The 16,603-nt window shown below is 46.2% G+C and overlaps 2 protein-coding genes across 4 annotated transcripts in view; one reads left to right on the top strand and one right to left on the bottom strand.

Moving 5' to 3' along the window:
• Positions 1–9,258, bottom strand: part of Eno4 (enolase 4) — a 24,746-nt gene extending 15,488 nt beyond the window's left edge. For both annotated transcript variants that reach the window (XM_021220152.2, XM_021220161.2), the window contains exons 1-3: positions 9,074–9,258; positions 7,279–7,407; positions 6,096–6,286 (exon numbers count right to left, since the gene is read on the bottom strand). In XM_021220152.2, coding sequence (XP_021075811.1) covers positions 6,096–6,286; positions 7,279–7,407; positions 9,074–9,238 — 485 coding nt within the window. In that variant the 5' untranslated portion in view covers positions 9,239–9,258. The remainder of the gene's footprint in view (positions 1–6,095; positions 6,287–7,278; positions 7,408–9,073) is intronic.
• The window catches only part of Hspa12a (heat shock protein family A (Hsp70) member 12A), a 153,842-nt gene continuing 146,312 nt past the window's right edge, over positions 9,074–16,603 (top strand). Inside the window, exon 1 of one of the 2 annotated variants that reach the window (XM_029537329.1) lies at positions 9,074–9,239. In XM_029537329.1, coding sequence (XP_029393189.1) covers positions 9,237–9,239 — 3 coding nt within the window. In that variant the 5' untranslated portion in view covers positions 9,074–9,236. Of the gene's footprint in view, positions 9,240–10,928; positions 10,950–16,603 lie in introns of those variants that run through there. The other variant, XM_021192526.2, reaches the window with a different exon arrangement.

Below are 16,603 nucleotides of genomic sequence, written 5' to 3'. Positions count from 1 at the left end.
TCTCTCTCTCTCTCTCTCTCTCTCTCTCTCTCTCTCTCTCTCTCTGTGTGTGTGTGTGTGTGTGTGTGTGTGTGTGTGTGTGTGTGTGTATGTGTATGAAGACCAGAGGTGTGCAAACTCTCCAGGAGTCAGACTTTTATAGTAAGCTGCCAGTGTGCGTCCCGGGAACCCAGCCTGGATGAACTCCTAACTGCAGATCCTTCTCTCCAACCCCCCTTTTTCCTTTTGATGAGAGGCAGGTGTGTGCAACTTAAAATGAGCATATAAAAAACCTGTGGGGAAACCCTAGTAGAGAAAACTACCCAACATTTCACCATCCTCCCTCGTTCTCAAATAAAAAGATAAGAGCTTCCGTAGATAAAAAGGAAACTGAAAACATCCCACAGAAACACGAATCAGATCAGCTTTGCACTTCTAAGACCTAACCCTCGGCACAAGGAGATTTCTTTAAACCAGAGGGGACAGAGCATGGATGAGGGACAAAGATAGGAGCTAGGACTGCCGGGCAGTGGTGGCTCACACTTTTAATCCCAGCACTTGGGAGGCAGAGGCTGGCAGATTTCTGAGTTCGAGGCCAGCCTGGTCTACAAAGTGAGTTCCAGGAAAGTCAGGGCTATACAGAGAAACCCTGTCTCGAAAAACAAAAAACAACAACAAAAAAAAGGGAGATAGAGGACTAACCGAGGAGGGGGGCAGGGCTATTTGTCCCCAGATGGGGCAAAGGGCTGTCTCTGGATAGAGAGGACACAGATGTAACCCACAGGCAAATGGTGGTTTATATAAGAACCCTCATGTCAGGATGAGGTGCTTAATTGGGCATGTTAACTAGGTGAGCAGAGCCAAAGGGGGCTTTTGATTGCTGGACTTCAGTACTTTGATAGCTGGACCTTGGTAGTCAACCTCAGGAGAAGGAAGTAGTCCAGTAGGAAATAGAACTTGGTGGCTAGCTTTAGAAATGTAATGTAACCATTTTTTTTTTTTTTTCAAGCAAGGAAGTGGGAAGGGTAAGGCCTGCCAGAGCCATGCTTGCAATGCTCAGGCTGGCTAGAGTTCCTTCATTTTACTTTTATTCTTTTTATTATAGGGTGGCTGGATGTTGGGTAAGTGCCTTCCTTCTCTCTGGCTGCTTCCTGCTGACATCGGGGCCTTGTTGTTAGGGGGCTCAAGGAAACTGGGTTTTTACTCAAAGCTGGGAAGAGCAGGTTGTCAGTCATTGTACAGGTTCTGCAGGACCATCTGAGGCTACAGAAGTATAGTCTGTGAGGCTGAACCCGGATGTTGATTTTGAGAAAACAGCTGGGGCTGGCACTGGGGTTGCTGTAGCAGTCTGTAGTTGATTTGAAATCTGCTGGACCAGACAGACTAGGGACGGATGATTGGGGAGGCTTTTGGTAGACTGTGAGAGGGTCAGTCTGGAACAGGTTCTGGGGCTGGAGTGAAAAGGCTGAACGCACTTGGCTTTGTTTCCCAAAGGGGAACTTCAGTGGTCAAGGGGACAAGTGGTCAGTAGTGGGGGGAGGGGAAGCATTGGCAACTAGGGCTGCTCAGAGAGAGGTTTGAAGAGAGACACAAGGAAAGTGCTGTGAGGCATTGGAGGGGGAGGGGTCAGGGAAGGTGAGGACAGTTTGTTAGATGACCTTGACCCCAGGAAAGGTCTAGCCTTGAGAGAGAGAGAGGGGTGGGAGTGTGTGTGTATGGGGGAGAGTGTCAGAGAGGAGGTGGCTTGGGTTTAGTTATGTCTCATAACTGAGAGTGCAGGATTTGTTCAGTGTATGATGTTGGAGATCATCAGGACAGTGAATGACTTTAGGGAAGTCTGTTGGTGGTGGATTTTTGGCAATCATTTGGGCAAAGGATAAGTAGGAGGGTGAGAAGAGAGAATAGGTGTGTGGGGTTGGGTGATCAGAAGGGAACGGGAGTCAGAGGGTAAGGGTGAATCCTGACAGGGGGAGCGGTCTGATGTGGCCGCCCAACAGGAAGGAGCTGCCATCCACACACAAAGTGTGGCCACAGGTAGCTAAAGAACCCTCTTGTGTATGAGAATAATCAGGTCAGAGGGCTTTGAGGGTTTTTTGACAGGAGTGATAGGGTCTGGGGAACCTTGAGGCCGAGATGAGTGGGGGTGGGTTGAGGGAGCACAGGGAAGAAATTGAGCGGCAAGTTTTTGATACGAGAAGTTTGGAGGGATGGAATCAGGGACAGAGGAGGAGATTGGAATGAAGTGAGGACATGAGGGAGGTATTGGTGGGCATAGGTGGTGGGGGTGGGGGGAGTCAACAGATAGTGAGGGGATTCCAGAGTTTGTTCTCTAGATTTAGAGATGAGCAGAGAGGCTTAGGGGAGAGGGGGAACGTGGGGTGGGGGTGGGGGTCAGCTACGGCTGGTACTGTCTAGAGTTTTGTTGAGGCCAGCGGCAATGGGAAGGCTCTAGGGAGTACTTGTGTTTCGGAAGTGTAAGGATGGAAAGGTTTGCTTAGATACGAGAGGCAGAGGGCGGGTGTAGAAAGGAGAGCATTGTAAGTATCAGAAACCGTGGATGGGAGGGAGGAGGAGGTGCAGATGCGGCTTGGTTCAGGGATAGCAGGAGTGAGTATTTAGGGAGGAAATCTGCCATGGGATAAGGAGCAGAGATGGGTGATTTAAAGTGGGGTGCTTGTAGATTGGGCAGAGAGAAGATTTAAGATGGTGGCTTTTGGGGAGGAGTGTTGAGCTTTGGGAGGTGAGCTCTGGTAACTTCTGGAACTCTGGAAATGGAAGAGCAAGGCCGTGTTAGATGGGTTACCCGAGAGGGAAAGGACTGCAAAGAAGGAGGTTAGTTATACAGTGAAGCAGGTGGGTGAAAAGGGGGGAAGGCAAGCAAGCCAGGCCTGTAGCAAGTGCCTGGCCAAAAAGGTGGGGAGCTATATCTAAATCCTCGAGGGCCAGCAGTCCAGGTCAGTTGTCCGGGATTGTTGAATATCAGGATCCACGTATGTGAAAGGTCTTGGAAGTGGACATCCAGGAGGACCAAGAAGAACACGTTTTTAAGATTTAGGACTGGAAGTGGTGGTGTCAAGGACAGGATATCACAAGGGTTAGAAACTTCCGGGTGTAAAGGAACAGCAGCCGCATTGATGAAGCGAAGGTCCTGGACCTTCTATTAGGTTTTTTGATTGTTAATATGGGAATGTGGAGGTGGGGCACAGAGATGATGGGTTTGAGGCCCAGGCCAAGGCTGGTTAAGGCTGGGGAGTCTAAGGCTTATACATGTAGGCAGAAGGGTCTTTGAAGATGACAGAGAGGAGAGGCAGTGTTCCACACAGGGGTGATCTGGTGGGACACAGCTCGTAAAGAGCTGAAGGAGACTGAGTTCTACACTCAGCTAAGGTGTCAACCATGGTGCAGAGTGCTGACACTCTTCCTGTAAGAACGTAAAAATACTGCAGCCCACAGGCGTTCTCATCCTTTTCAAAAGGTCTCTTCTTCTCTCCCTCCTTCCCTCTCTCTCCCCTCCTTCTGTCTTTCTTCCTCTCCCTCCCTCTTCTCTCTGTCTTCCTCCCTCCCCTTCTCCCTCTGTCTCCCTCTCCCTCCATCTTCATTGACCTCCCCTTCTATGAAAAAAAAAAAAAAAGGAAATCAAGATCAAGAAAAAGAAAGATCCAGAAACAGAAGAACATGTATCAGTCTAGGTTTGGTTTGGGGTATGTGTGGGGAGACTCCAGGAGAAGGAAGGATGCAATGAAGTAGAAGCTGTGGGAAAAAATAATAATAAAAATAAAAATAAATAGCTTTTCAAGGGTCCCCACCCCAAGGTTATCACTCAACTCCGAGGCAAAAAAAGAAAAAAAAAAAAAAAGCAGCATGACATTGCTCATGGCTGAGTAATACAACTGAAGAGGCTGCAGTTGTCCTTTGCTGAGGCAAAGGTGTCGAAGCCTCCAAGCTGCACAAAGGTAATTCTAACCCAGCGCTGAGTGTGGCATTGAATAACACTCACTCAGCCCTACTTGGTTCTCTGACGTTAGAAGTTAAAAAACCCTAATCCAGGGCTAAAGGTCTAAGACTTGGTTGTGGCTGGAGGGCAGAATGTATGTAAGCAACCAGACACTGTGACCACAGGGAAAGGTCTGAGGAGCTCAAAGGTGGCCTGGAACAGAGGGGAAAGGACTGCTCTCTGCGTGTGTAACCTGATCTTTATCCTGAGAATGTTCTCTGAGAGCCCAGGGAGTCCTGTGCAGCAGAGACCAGAGGGCCCTGCATGGCCTGACACAGGAAGAGTAGCAGCGGACTTTCAGGAGTGAGCAGACTTCAGGGACCTCCGACTGCTTAAACTGTCTGCCTCCACAGCTCTGCAGTCTACAGCCCAGCTTCTTAACCTGCAGGTCACAGTTCCCCACAGGGTCACGTAAATGACTGCTGGGGATTGCAAACTATTTAGTGAAAGTAAGAAGGCCCCTGAACATGTCATGGCTGAAAAGGAGTTCCAAATAAAACACACAATGAATTTTTGTTACACTGTGTGACTTTGGGTCTGAACACTCATGTACACTTCGCAGTGCCACACAACTGTCCTGCTACAGACCACCAATGAACACAGCCTGAAACACTTCAGATTTAACACTACTGTACATTACACATTGTAGTATTTTATTATATGTACAAGCTTCTTGATCTTGCTGAAATATCATGGTTTAATTCTACAAAATATAAACATTTACTACCTTCCCCATCAGGTAAATATTGAATTAGTGTGTCTTTGGGTTGCACTGTTAGAATGTCTGACTTTCATGAAATGTTGTCAAACAAGAGGGCTGAAGACACAGTTCAGCAGTTAAGAAAGAAAGCTGCTCTTGTCGAGAACCCTAGAGGGGTCTCATGACCCTTTCACAAGGGGTCACCCAAGACCGTTGGACAACACAGAGACTACTCATAATAGTACCAAAATTACAGTTATGAATTGGCAATGAAAATCATTTTTATGATTTTCACAGCCACCTATAACTCCAATTTCAGGAGATCCAATGCACTTTTCTTATTCCTCTGGGCACCAGGCATACCTGTGATACACATACATACATACATGCTGGCAAACACTCAAACACATAAATGAAAATAAATACAATTTTACAAGATTTTAAAAGTCAAAAATGTTAATTGAATTTTCGCTTAGGATTAGGACAGAATTTCCAACAATTTCTGATATGCCTCTAAACATAATTCTGCTATTTGAACTGTGTATTCAGTGTATTTATGCAAAGCAGTGTTCTCAGCTTTGACTGCTATAAAATCAAATATTGGCCAACTCTGGGGCTGGCAAAATAGCTCGGCAGGCAAAAGCATGTGTCTCCCAGCCTGGCAACCTGAGTTTGATCCCTGGAACTCAGCGTGGTAGAAGGAAAGAACTCACTCCATCAAGTTCTCTTCTGACCTCCACAAGTGTTCAAGTGTGTGCTATGGCACACACACACACACACACACACACACACATCCACTCATACACACAAAATATTCATCAACTCTGAAAAAAGTTGAAGGTGCTCTGAGTCTTTTGGTATCAACTATCCAGCCAAGATTTAATTCTAAATGTAAAAACACATCTCATTAGGATGCAAAGTGCTTTAGTCTTTAATGAATAGTAAAGTTATACACCAAAGAATCACTGCTACTAGTAAATGTTTGATTTGTATACCAATTTTACCTCTCTATGCATAGGAATCTCTTGGGGTGGTGTGCACACATGAAGATCCCAAGCTCAGGGTCCAACACCAGTGTAAAAGGCCAGGCGTGGTGAGGAACGCTTGTTGTCTTAGCACTGGGCAGGCAGAGACAGAGGGGCTTACTGGCCAGTCGGTCCAGCTGGATTGGTGAGTTCCAGGTTAAAGTAGAATTCCTTGTCTCCAAATACAAGGTTGGGAGCGACCAAGGAAGACAGCTGGTGTTGGACTCTGACCTTGACAAGCTTGTGCACATGCGTATGCAATTTCACACTCCTTGGGTAAATCAGGAAGGCGAGTGGCCTAAGTAACTCTGCTCCACAGAGCCATTTTATTGACAGGGACGTGAAGACAATGAGGTGTTTATGGCCAGCCATTATTATTCTGAAATGGAAGCTGTACCTGAGCCTGTGGTCCACCTCTGCCTGGTTGGAGGGGACCAGACCCCACAGCTCTTCTGTGATGGACTGATTGATCCACTGTACAGCTGTGCTCACTGCCTGGGCCCTTTCTGCCTCCTCTGCATCCAACGCCTCTGGCAAAGCATTCTCCACGACTTCAAAGTGAGTTGGTATCGCCACGGAACAGATGTACTGACAAGGACACAAATGTGTTCTGCATTTTCTCTACCTTTCCCAGAAGACGGGAGATTGAGTTAATCTAGCACTTAACATTAATAGTATCTTATCAACAACTTTAAGGGGAAAAACAATACTTTTTTTTTTGGCTCTAATACACACCCGCTGAAACATTGAAGAAACTTGACTTCATGAAACATTTCAAATTACCCTCTTTTGCTGAAATATAGGTCTGAAATTCCCATGTCAAGCTTTCACTATGTCTCCAAGAAACAGCTACAGATTTTATCATGGTTACTCTCCCCTCAGAGGCTGTGACAACTGTATTTGTAACAAGTAGGAAACAACATGAATTAAGCTGTTAAATTATTTTTAATTTTTAAATTTATTTTTGTTTTCCTGCCACAGAGTATCCTGTAGCCCAGGCTGGCTTTAAACTTACTATGAATAAAAGATTTCCTCAGATAGGGTACCATGTAGCTTAGGCTGGCCTAATCTCACTATGATTAACAGAAGTTTTCCTGAGATAAGAGTACCACGTAGCCCAAGCTGACCTTAAAGTGACTATGAATGACAGAGGATTGCTTGACTACTGACCTCTTGGCCTCCAGCTGCAGAGTGCTGCAGTTACAGGAGTATACCACTACTTCCAGGTGTTAAATTTATCCAAATAAATTGTTTAAAGTGTTACTCTTTGTATCTCAAACACATAAACCCAAACGTAGATGTATAGAACTCATTGCATCATAATGTCATAATATTTTTGTCCCATTTCCTCCCCTCCCCGCAAGATTATTTTCAGGTCAACACACGTAGAACACACTGCATTGCTGATTGTTTGATTCAAGCTTTTATGAGTACCTAAGAATAAAAAAAAATATGTTCTTATACACACAGCACAAATATTGAATTTCAAAACATTAACTTTCTGCAACTTAGACAACCCTTGCTAATTAGTACAGAGATGGGCAGGACACACAAAAGAACAAATTTTAACCGCCTCATACCTTGGGGAAATTTTGAATGGTGCAGGAGATTTCCACCTGTAGAGTAGGAAGTCCCAGTCCATCCAGTATGGCTTTTCCCACTATTTTGCATATGGAGGGAGGCTTTGCAAGTTTAGAAAAGTAGTTTGCCTTCAACACATACACAAAAGCAAAAATCAGAAAACCACACTGACTTTATCTACAAGGCCAGACACATTGATTTTCCTACAAAACATCTCCACATGTGTCCTTTCTGCATCTGGGTTAGCCCCACAGCTCTGCTGGGACAGCATGTCTCAGTAGGAACCTAGAGACCTTTCTTAACCCACAGGCTTGGTGTCTCTCTATGGCAAGCCAACTGACTCCCTGATCCTGCTTCCCAAGCTATGGAAGTCATTGGTCTTTACACTGTGACATATTCAGATTTTAAAATTCCGAAGGGGACGATTTTTATCCCTGCCCACTCCCAGGCAGACACCTGGCTTGTCAACAGTGAGAACCGTGTTCCCCTCACCTACCATCAGCTGCTGCACAGTGCCACCTAACTCTAACAGGCCTCTTGGGAATCTTAGATATTGCAATTTCCTTTAAGTGGCACAGCAGAAATCACTTGGAAGGGATCCAAGGTTAACATCTGAGGGCTTGGCCTACTATGGATGCTGACACCCCTGGGCAGGTTGACCAGGGTTGTCCATGAAAGCAGGCTGAGCAAGCCATGAGAAGCAAACCAGTAGGCAGCGGTTTTGTTGTTGTTGTTGTTGTTGTTTTCCATAGCCTCTGCTGCATTTCCTGCCCAGACTTCCCTCAGTGATGGGTTGTGACATGGAAATGTAAACCAAATAAACAAGGTCCTAAGTTGCTTTTGGTCAGAATGTTGTAGCAAAGAATAGAAAGCACACGGGGCCGCCTCTAACTAGGGTATGGGAGTTCCCAGGCTGTCTAACTAGGAAGAGACAGGGCGAGGTGTTCTTACAAGAGACAGAGAGATTGAAATCTTTATCACGCCTTCACTCACCCATTCCACAAAAAGTTTATAATTGTCCCTATGTCCCAGAGTGCAGGGGTAGGGGTGGGGGTGGGAGTATCAGTTAAATCCCCGAGGCACAAGTTCTTTATTTAGAAAAGGGAGTTTTGTTTTGTTTTTTAAATCTCGCAGTTTCTAGAGACAAAGACAATGAGTGGTGGGTACTCCAACTCCTTTCCAAGTCACATCGGATGCACAGGGATCCCCTCCTCAGCAGCCAACCATCAGGTAACTCAGGATTACTGTAGGACCGCTCTAGGAGAGCTCAAGGACACTCAGTCAACCACCAAGAGGGAAGGGCCTCCGAGTGAAATCTGCATTCAGGCAGTCACTGGCCCGAGAAGTTGGGTACCTAGCCAAAGCAGGGTGAGTGAGATTTTCACACCTGAGAGCTTAGACTTGGAATCTGAGACATCTGGGGGGAGTGGAAGCAATGGAATGGGACCCGGGGTGGGCTGCAGCCAAGTCCCTGGCATTCGTTTCGTGGTGCAGCTTGCGTCCCCGTCCGCAGGTAAGGTGAGTTCGGCGTCAGGTCTGTGGTTTAGAAAACCAATGGCAGGTGAGCTCCTCGGATAGTAAAGAAGCTCGCCCGGGTCGGGGCAGACCTGAGCTACAGACCCATTCAGGGTCCTCTGGCCAACTCTCCGCATCCTCCCCGCGCAGCACGCTCGCCCAGCTCACTCCCCATTCTGCCCACCAGCACGCAGGCGCGACTCCGCAGCGCAGGCGCAGACGCAGCGCGCTGCCGCAGCGTGGGCCAGAGGGAGGAGGGAGCTCGCCGCGGGTCCCTACCAGGTGCCCGTAGACGTCCGCAGGCTGGAGGTAGAAGGTGGAGTTGAGCAGATCTTCCAGCTTGCGCGGGACGTCGTTCTCCTGGTAGTACGCCATCGCCTGCTGCTTCAGCTTCTGCAGGTCCCTAGTGATCCCGCCTCTGCGGCCGCCGTCTTCATCCCCCATGGTAGGAGACTTAGGGCTACAGCGGGGTTTCGCCAGGGGGCCCGCCAGCGTCCTTTGTCGCTAGGCAACGCAACGAGATCACGACCCCTAGATCTCGCGAGGCTTCCTTCCCTCGGTGGAAGGAACCTCAGCTTTCCGTTCCCGGGACCCATCGACCCATCGTCGTCCCGTCCGCACTTCGCCTTTCTTCAATGCTTCGTTGTCAGTGCTCTCTCGTCCCCGTTTGTCACTGTTCCTCGGACAGTTTTGCAGACGGGGAGACATTTAACTGTTGTTTGAGTTCATTTTGCAGAAGCTGGGGAGCGGTACCCGCCACTTCAACTCTTGCAATTACGAGGGCGAGGGATGCAAGAGCCCAGGGTGCCCTTCCTGAGCCGTGGAGGTCCCGGGCATGCATCCCTTCCAACCCACGCACTGTGCTTGCTGCGGGCCTCGTGATACTGATACTCTCTCTCAGAAAGCTCCCCTTGGGGGAGATTACTGAGGGTGAAACCCAGTGTAGGAAGTAAGGCTGATGATGCTTTGGAGAGACCCAGGGCAGAGTGGAGGCCATGCAAAACGCAGCACGTGAGAAGGTCCTTGGGTCATGGTCTGTGCAGTGGGCTGCCTGTTTACTGTGACAGTCAGGTACCAGACGCAATGATAGAACTTATTCCAGTGCTCTAGGTACTTGGATGATGCAGGACGATCCAAAGATTGGATTGGAGTGGGCCGAGGCAGACAGGGTGTTCTCGTTTTTTTGTTTTTTTGTTTTTTTTTTTTTTTTTTACTGTTGCCTGTTTTATGTTCCCAACAGAAAGCAGGTTGCTTAAAAGACTTGCGCCTTCATTGCTCATCTGGAAAACGTAATCTTACCTGCCTTGTCCACTGGACAATCACTTAAAATATCCCGGAGTGCGAAGAGGCATTTGGGAACAGTTGTTTTCCATAGATGTATTGTTGGATGTAGGTGGATAAAATACCTAAATCTGTAAGTACGCTTATATAACCGAGACCCATTCCTCCCTGCTCTGGACTCTCCAGGCGGGTTCCCCCCCCCCCCCCCCGTGTCTCTTTGAGGACGATTTCCTTTCTGTGGTGTGATGGGTCATCACTGCCCGCCCCTACTGGCTGACTGCAAGTCCTTTGATGGTGGAAGCAGAGACTTAGTCATCCATCTTCTTGTCCATCGCAGAGCTGAGCGCTCACAGCTGGGATTTTAGTGCACCTTTGTTTAAAATGAGCCCACAATGTTGCTATTGTTTTTATTCTTGAGTGTGCCCTTCCTCATACCAACCCACCTCCACCTCCAGTGGAAGGTACCTCCTTCTCCCATCCTGTGTAGGTTGAGTTCTGTGTCTTAAGAAAAGCTGTGCTTCATATTCTCGACCCCCAGAAGGCTGCTGATTCTTCTGATCTCCTTGCCCACTTGAAACCTGGACCACAGACGTGAGCCCTCATCTTTTAGGGCTAATCCATTTGACTTTCTTTTTCATTCTTCAGTGCTCAGCATGAATCTCTGGGCCTACCACCTAGTCACAGCCACTGCACTATATCTCCAGACCTCATTTAATTTTCTTTTCCTTCTTTTTTTTTTCTTTCTTTTTTTTTTTTTTCTTTCCAGTTTGTGACTTGGTTTTATGTACCTTAGGATGGCCTCAACTGGCTGTGTAGTGGAAGATGACCTTGAACTTCTGACTGATCCTTCTGCTTCTATCTCTGGAATTCTGAGGTAACAGGCGTGAACAACTGTGCCTAGTTAATGCAGTGCTAGGGATAGAACCCTGGTCTTCATGCATGCCAGGCAAGCACTCTATCAGCTGAGCTATAACCCCTACCAGCTGAGCTATAACCCCAGCTCTCATTTAATATTTTAATGGAAGACTGGAAGTATTTGGGCTGAGATCACTATGCAATGGGTTCTTCCCTCTCTAACCCACTGTCCTCTATGTCCTGTGAGGACAGGGTTTGTGTGTCTTGTTTAGTACATCAGTATGCTCCCTTATAGATTAGATGTTCAGTAAACAGTTACTGGATGAGTGAATGGATTTTGCACACAATAAATCACAAACATGTAATTGTTTTGGGGTTAAGTGAGCAATAAGTCCTTCCTTTCAGAAATGAGAAACAGGGATGGACATTTAGCCTGCAGAGAAATTGTCAAAGTGTTAGAATACCATCCTGTAAGAGCAGGGCATTTCTAAAAATACAGGACTGGCAAGGCAGAAGTGGTTGGCTGGCTATGGTGGTAGGACCGATAACGTGTTTGGTTGTTCAGGAAGCAGTAATTCCAGGTGGAGAATGATTTAGAAAGGTCAAAAGGTAAAGGTCAACTGGGAAGAGACCGATGAGAAGGATGCCTAGGCCTAGGTGATAGGGATGGAGAGGGAGGAGCCAAGAAGACTTGGGGGCAGTGTAGGGGTCTCTTAGAGTCATAAAGACAAGTTGTCAAAAGACAAGTGACTGGGTTCACACTTATGTGACCTGTGCACCAGGTTATACACCTGCTCCTGACTCAGGGGATGTGTGCAGCGGGTTATATACCTCCTGGCCTCAAGTTTGAGAATCCCAGATAAAAAAGGGAGGACTGGAGGTACCAAAGATGTCTTCATAGCCTAACAACCTGAAGAATGGAGACGCCCTCAGAAGGAAATGGGGACAGAGTCCTCTTGAAATAGGAGCGAGGCACCGCAGAAGGAATGGATTGAGGACACGGGAGGAGGGCAGGAGCTATAAGAGGAAACAGACAAAACCGGCTTTGAGCAGCAAAAAGGAAGTCCAAGTCCCAAAGGCAAGGGTAGGAACTGTCGGTGCTGTGTCAGGTGTGCGTGCCTGCACACAGGGCAATCTGAAAGCGTGTGTCCAGCAGGTTAATCATGCTGTCCTCAGGTGGTGGTGGGGTCACGGGAACCTTGTCTTCATATGTGCTAGCAGTATATTAGAGAGAAGGGTATTTAAGCCAAAGCTTGGGGAAGAGTTGACTCCCGGGGGTCCCTAGTGACTCAGTTGTTTTCTTAGAGACTTTTTACCTTGGAGCCGTGTGAGGTCAAGGAAATGTCGGTGCCTCGCTTTCTGCTTCTGCCATTCAGTTGACAAAGATGTCTTGACAGAGCGCCCTGTGCTAGGCACTATTCCAGAGCACTGAAGTTAAATCTCAGTTGCACTCCCAACCATGAGTCATCGTTGCGCTGAAATCAGAGTCGGGAAAACTCATTTGAAATGTTCCTATGTTCTAGACGTGCTAACAGCCTGTTAGTGTGATAGAGCGGCCAGATTCCAGCCACAGGGCTATTCGTGAATATTCTAGTTTCATGTCCCACAATTATTAGGAACAGTGGGGATTTTACTGCAAAGTATACCCAGATGTATGCAGATCATACACAAGCCTCACATAACTTGTTTTAACATCTTTGGTGATTCTGTTTCCATTTCTACTGAGATTAAATGTCCATAGATGCTTCAACAGCGTCAGAGCATGAAAAGGAATTGGCGTGAGACTAGAAATACTGAGCGGGAGAGCTGGGAAAGAGAGAGAAGAGAAGGTACAGAGAGCAGGAGAGGCTTGGGAGATTGTCCTGGTGCCTGGCGCATGTACAGAGCGTGAGGGTGGGACTGTGCCCACCCCTTAGTACTAGAGAGGATGCACACGCCATCACACTGATGTCCCAGGGGTCTGTATAGAGTGTGAGGCAGGGGCAGTTTTGAAACGGGAACACCACCGGAGTTGAGATTTGCCTCTCAAACATAGAGCAGTCTTCTCTGTATATGAATATTCCCCTTTAATAATAATAACAACAATGGGGTGCTCGACCACCCCACAGATAATAGTATCTTTAATAGTATCTGTAAACACAGCGGTGCTTTCACGGGCCTTTACAATTCACTCAGGTTCTTCTCACACATAAAAGAGACTGTCTGTACAGCCAAGACTTTACTAGACTTACATACTCTCCTGGGTATGCAATCTGTGTGTGTGTGCAGCCAAGACGTTACTCTCCTGGGTATGCGATCTGTGTGTGTGTGCAGCCAAGCCTTTACTCTCCTGGGTATGCGATCTGTGTGTGTGTGCAGCCAAGCCTTTACTCTCCTGGGTATGCGCTCAGTGTACGTTTAGAATCGGGAGCCCCTTGCACAGAGTTCATGGGCCTTCTGGTGACCTTGATTGAGAACCAGCACGGCTGTTTCCCTCCTAGACCCTTTCTACCCCTTATTTGTGATTCAAGAGAAAGAACCAGGGACACATCAGATTTTCTCAACCTGCTAGTTGGAGGCCCTTTGTGAAAGAAATGGAATGCTCTTCAGTTTGCATTTCAGAAAGAAATTTTCAACCGTTTCAGTCATTTCATAAATGGATGAAGTTGAAGACAAATATATTTGTTCACATTTTTCTCAGTCTTATTCAACACCTGTATTTAGATTGGAACCTATTTACCACAACTTTTAGTGTTCAGAAGTGATGGTTTAGATGTTACCTGGGGACTGTTATCACTAACCCTAACCCTTCCCTGCATTTGACACCTGTGTTGAAAATCATTTTCACAGAGAACTAATGAACGTGATTGCAGGTGCCTTTAATCACAGACGCCCAGAAACTAGAGAGAGAATGGATAGGAAGTGGGAGTAGTGACACACACCTTCCAAGGCTAACCGCAAATGTAAATACCTGAGATTGGATGCTAAGTGATTAAAGTAGGAATGATGCTAATGGAATACTTTTTACCTGTTTTTTAATCTATCAATGTCCTTGGCACTAGTCATTATCATTTTCATAATAACAGTAAAATTCCCAGAAGCAGCTGCCTGGGTCTTCCTCCTTTCATAGGTCTCAAATTGTACAGACATCCATCCCTCTTGAGTCTGCAAACCAGTGGATGTCAAAAGACAAGTGACTGGGTTCTCACAGTTCCTGAAGAGCAGGGGTGCTGTCTGAAATCTGGTCTTACTGACTCCAGTACCCAATCATTCCCAGCTTGAACCCTGTCCAGTGTCACGGGTTTGGGTCTCATGCCAGCTCTTGCCAGTCTGGGTGTCCCTTCCATGGCATGAACAGTTGAGTGGCTTTCCTTGAGGTCTTGGAAGACTCAGGGTAAATCATTTGACTCTCTTTGATGACCAGTCCTGTTCCAGGGACTGTCACACTGAAGCCACCTGTAGATTCTCTTGGTCTAGAGTCTACTTATCTAAGCACCGTTAGAATTTAATCACCCCAGAGAAGCTTGTCTTTTTAACTATTGGATGATGCTAATTCTCATGCCCTTCCTGGGCCTGTTTAAATCACACTCATGCTCAGGTATGGGGCTCTTGCAGAAATGTTTTTAAAATATTAATTTAACAGCCAAGGTTAAGAATCACGGAGTGACTGAGTCTTCCCCAGAAAGGATGGAAGGAAACACTTTACTAGGTGTAACAAGAAAGCCCAGACGTGTCGAGTCTTGGAATAACACAAGGCTTCAGCTGTGTGGCATCGCACACATCAGGTAACCTCTCTGAGTCCATTTCCATTGACCAGAAATTTGGTAGTATTGCTGTGAGGCAAAATGAGAATCTGCATAAACTTTCCCTGTCATGCCCCACTGGGAGAAGTGGGTGTTTTTGGAGATGAGGGGATAGGGAAAGGGCAGATGTTGCAGCAGTTCTGTTCTGTTGAAAGCCTTTCTTTAGCTGTGTTCAGAAATCTAGATGGAATAGCTGGAAGGGGAGACCCCTTCCTTTTAAGACAATGTTAGTGGCCTTTGAGAGTGATTAGCCTCCTGGGAAAGCATCTCTTTTCTCGTAACCTTTAGCATGTGTGCAACACCACAAAGTTGATGTGTTATCTCTCTCCTGCTTTCTGGCAAAGCGGAAAGCTTAAGCTGAACGTAAAGTGTGAATGTCGAGAGTTGGTGCCCCATCAGAGGCTGCTTCAGAGAGCCTTCCGGCCATTTGTTCTAAGGCCTTTGACACCAAAGACCAACAGATACTGTTGGAGATGCTGCGATGGCAGTTTAATTGGTATTTCTCAGGAAATAGATGTGCAGTTTCTGTATAGCCAGAAGCGAGGCAATTATCTGTCGAGTTCAGAACATAAAGAGAAGAGGAAAAGATCAGGCCAGAGAAATTCTTTAAACAGCCTATTTTGCCATTTTAAAAATAGATTATAATTTTTAAAGCTTTATAGAAGTTAAATGCAACTTGAAAGTATTTTGTGGCATACATGCACATCTTATAAATCCAAGGAATGCTGAGAAAGTATTCTACAAAGCCAAATATTCTCATTTGCGCTTCTTTTCTTGATACAGATAGTAAAATAAGGCAGTTGCTTTTATTTTGAGCAAAGAAAATGTTATCCTGTATGTTTTTTCACAAAGGGGGCAGCAAAAAAGAAAGAGAAAGGTTTCCATTACAGAGGACTAGCTAGGTGGGTGTTTGCTTTTCTTGTTTTCTGCTAATGTTATTTGTAATTGTGTATGCTGGTGCCCGAGGAGGCCAGAAAAAAAAAAGAAAGAAAAAAACATTGGACACCCTGGAGCTAGAGTTACAATCACTTGTGAGCCCCTCGGTGTTGGTGCCGGAAATGAACTTGGTCTGAGATGAGCACAAGGTGCCTTTAGTCACAGAGCCCTCTGCAGCCTCCCAGCTAAGTGTTTTATCAAGTGGTGGCCAAAACTGAAAAATAGTTCCTCTAATTCTTTCGAAAGGAATTTCGGTTTGAATCCCACCCCACTCCTTCCCAGACCCTAGAGTTCTTTGCCTGTCAGTTTTGTTAGATAAGCTGATAAATTGTGTGACTCTTGTACTTGAACTTAAGAACCTTAGTCTTTCTAAGAGGAGTAATCTGTTTGTTATTAGAAAATCAACAGAAAATCAACAGACTATCTCTGTTTTTATCATTTAATTGACAGGATGAGGCTAGGCTAGGAGTTGGGAGGTGGGAAACATTTCGTTGTCAGAAGCTTGGGGCTTAAGTCTTTGTGTTTACCATTAAGTGCCGGGCGTGTAATCACTGTTGCTCTTATATCTTTCTGGCTGGACATGTCTTTGTAGTGTCTTTTTTTAATATGCCAGCACAGAGAGACAGAGAGAGACACACACACACATATACACAGAAACATACACAGAGACACATACACACATATACACAGAAACATACACAGAGACACATACACACATGTACACAGGGGGACAGAGACACACACAGGGGGACAGGCCGGGGAGGAAGGGAGGGAAACAGTCCTTTCTAGACTTTTTTAGTCTTTTCTAAAATAATAGTCACAGATGCAGAGCAAGAGTTATTTTTCTGAGAATTGTGCTCTGGAGAAGTGAATTCTAGGACTTCTAGTGAATGAAATCATTTGAGACTTTTTCTCAGTAGTGATTTAATCATGCTTTTCAAATATGCCAGTCATA

The sequence above is a fragment of the Mus pahari genome, chromosome 1 (assembly GCF_900095145.1).
Source record: "Mus pahari chromosome 1, PAHARI_EIJ_v1.1, whole genome shotgun sequence".
NCBI classification, from domain to species: Eukaryota; Metazoa; Chordata; class Mammalia; order Rodentia; family Muridae; genus Mus; species Mus pahari.
Note: the sequence above shows the minus strand (reverse complement) of the source record. Positions and strands in the feature narration are given on the sequence as shown.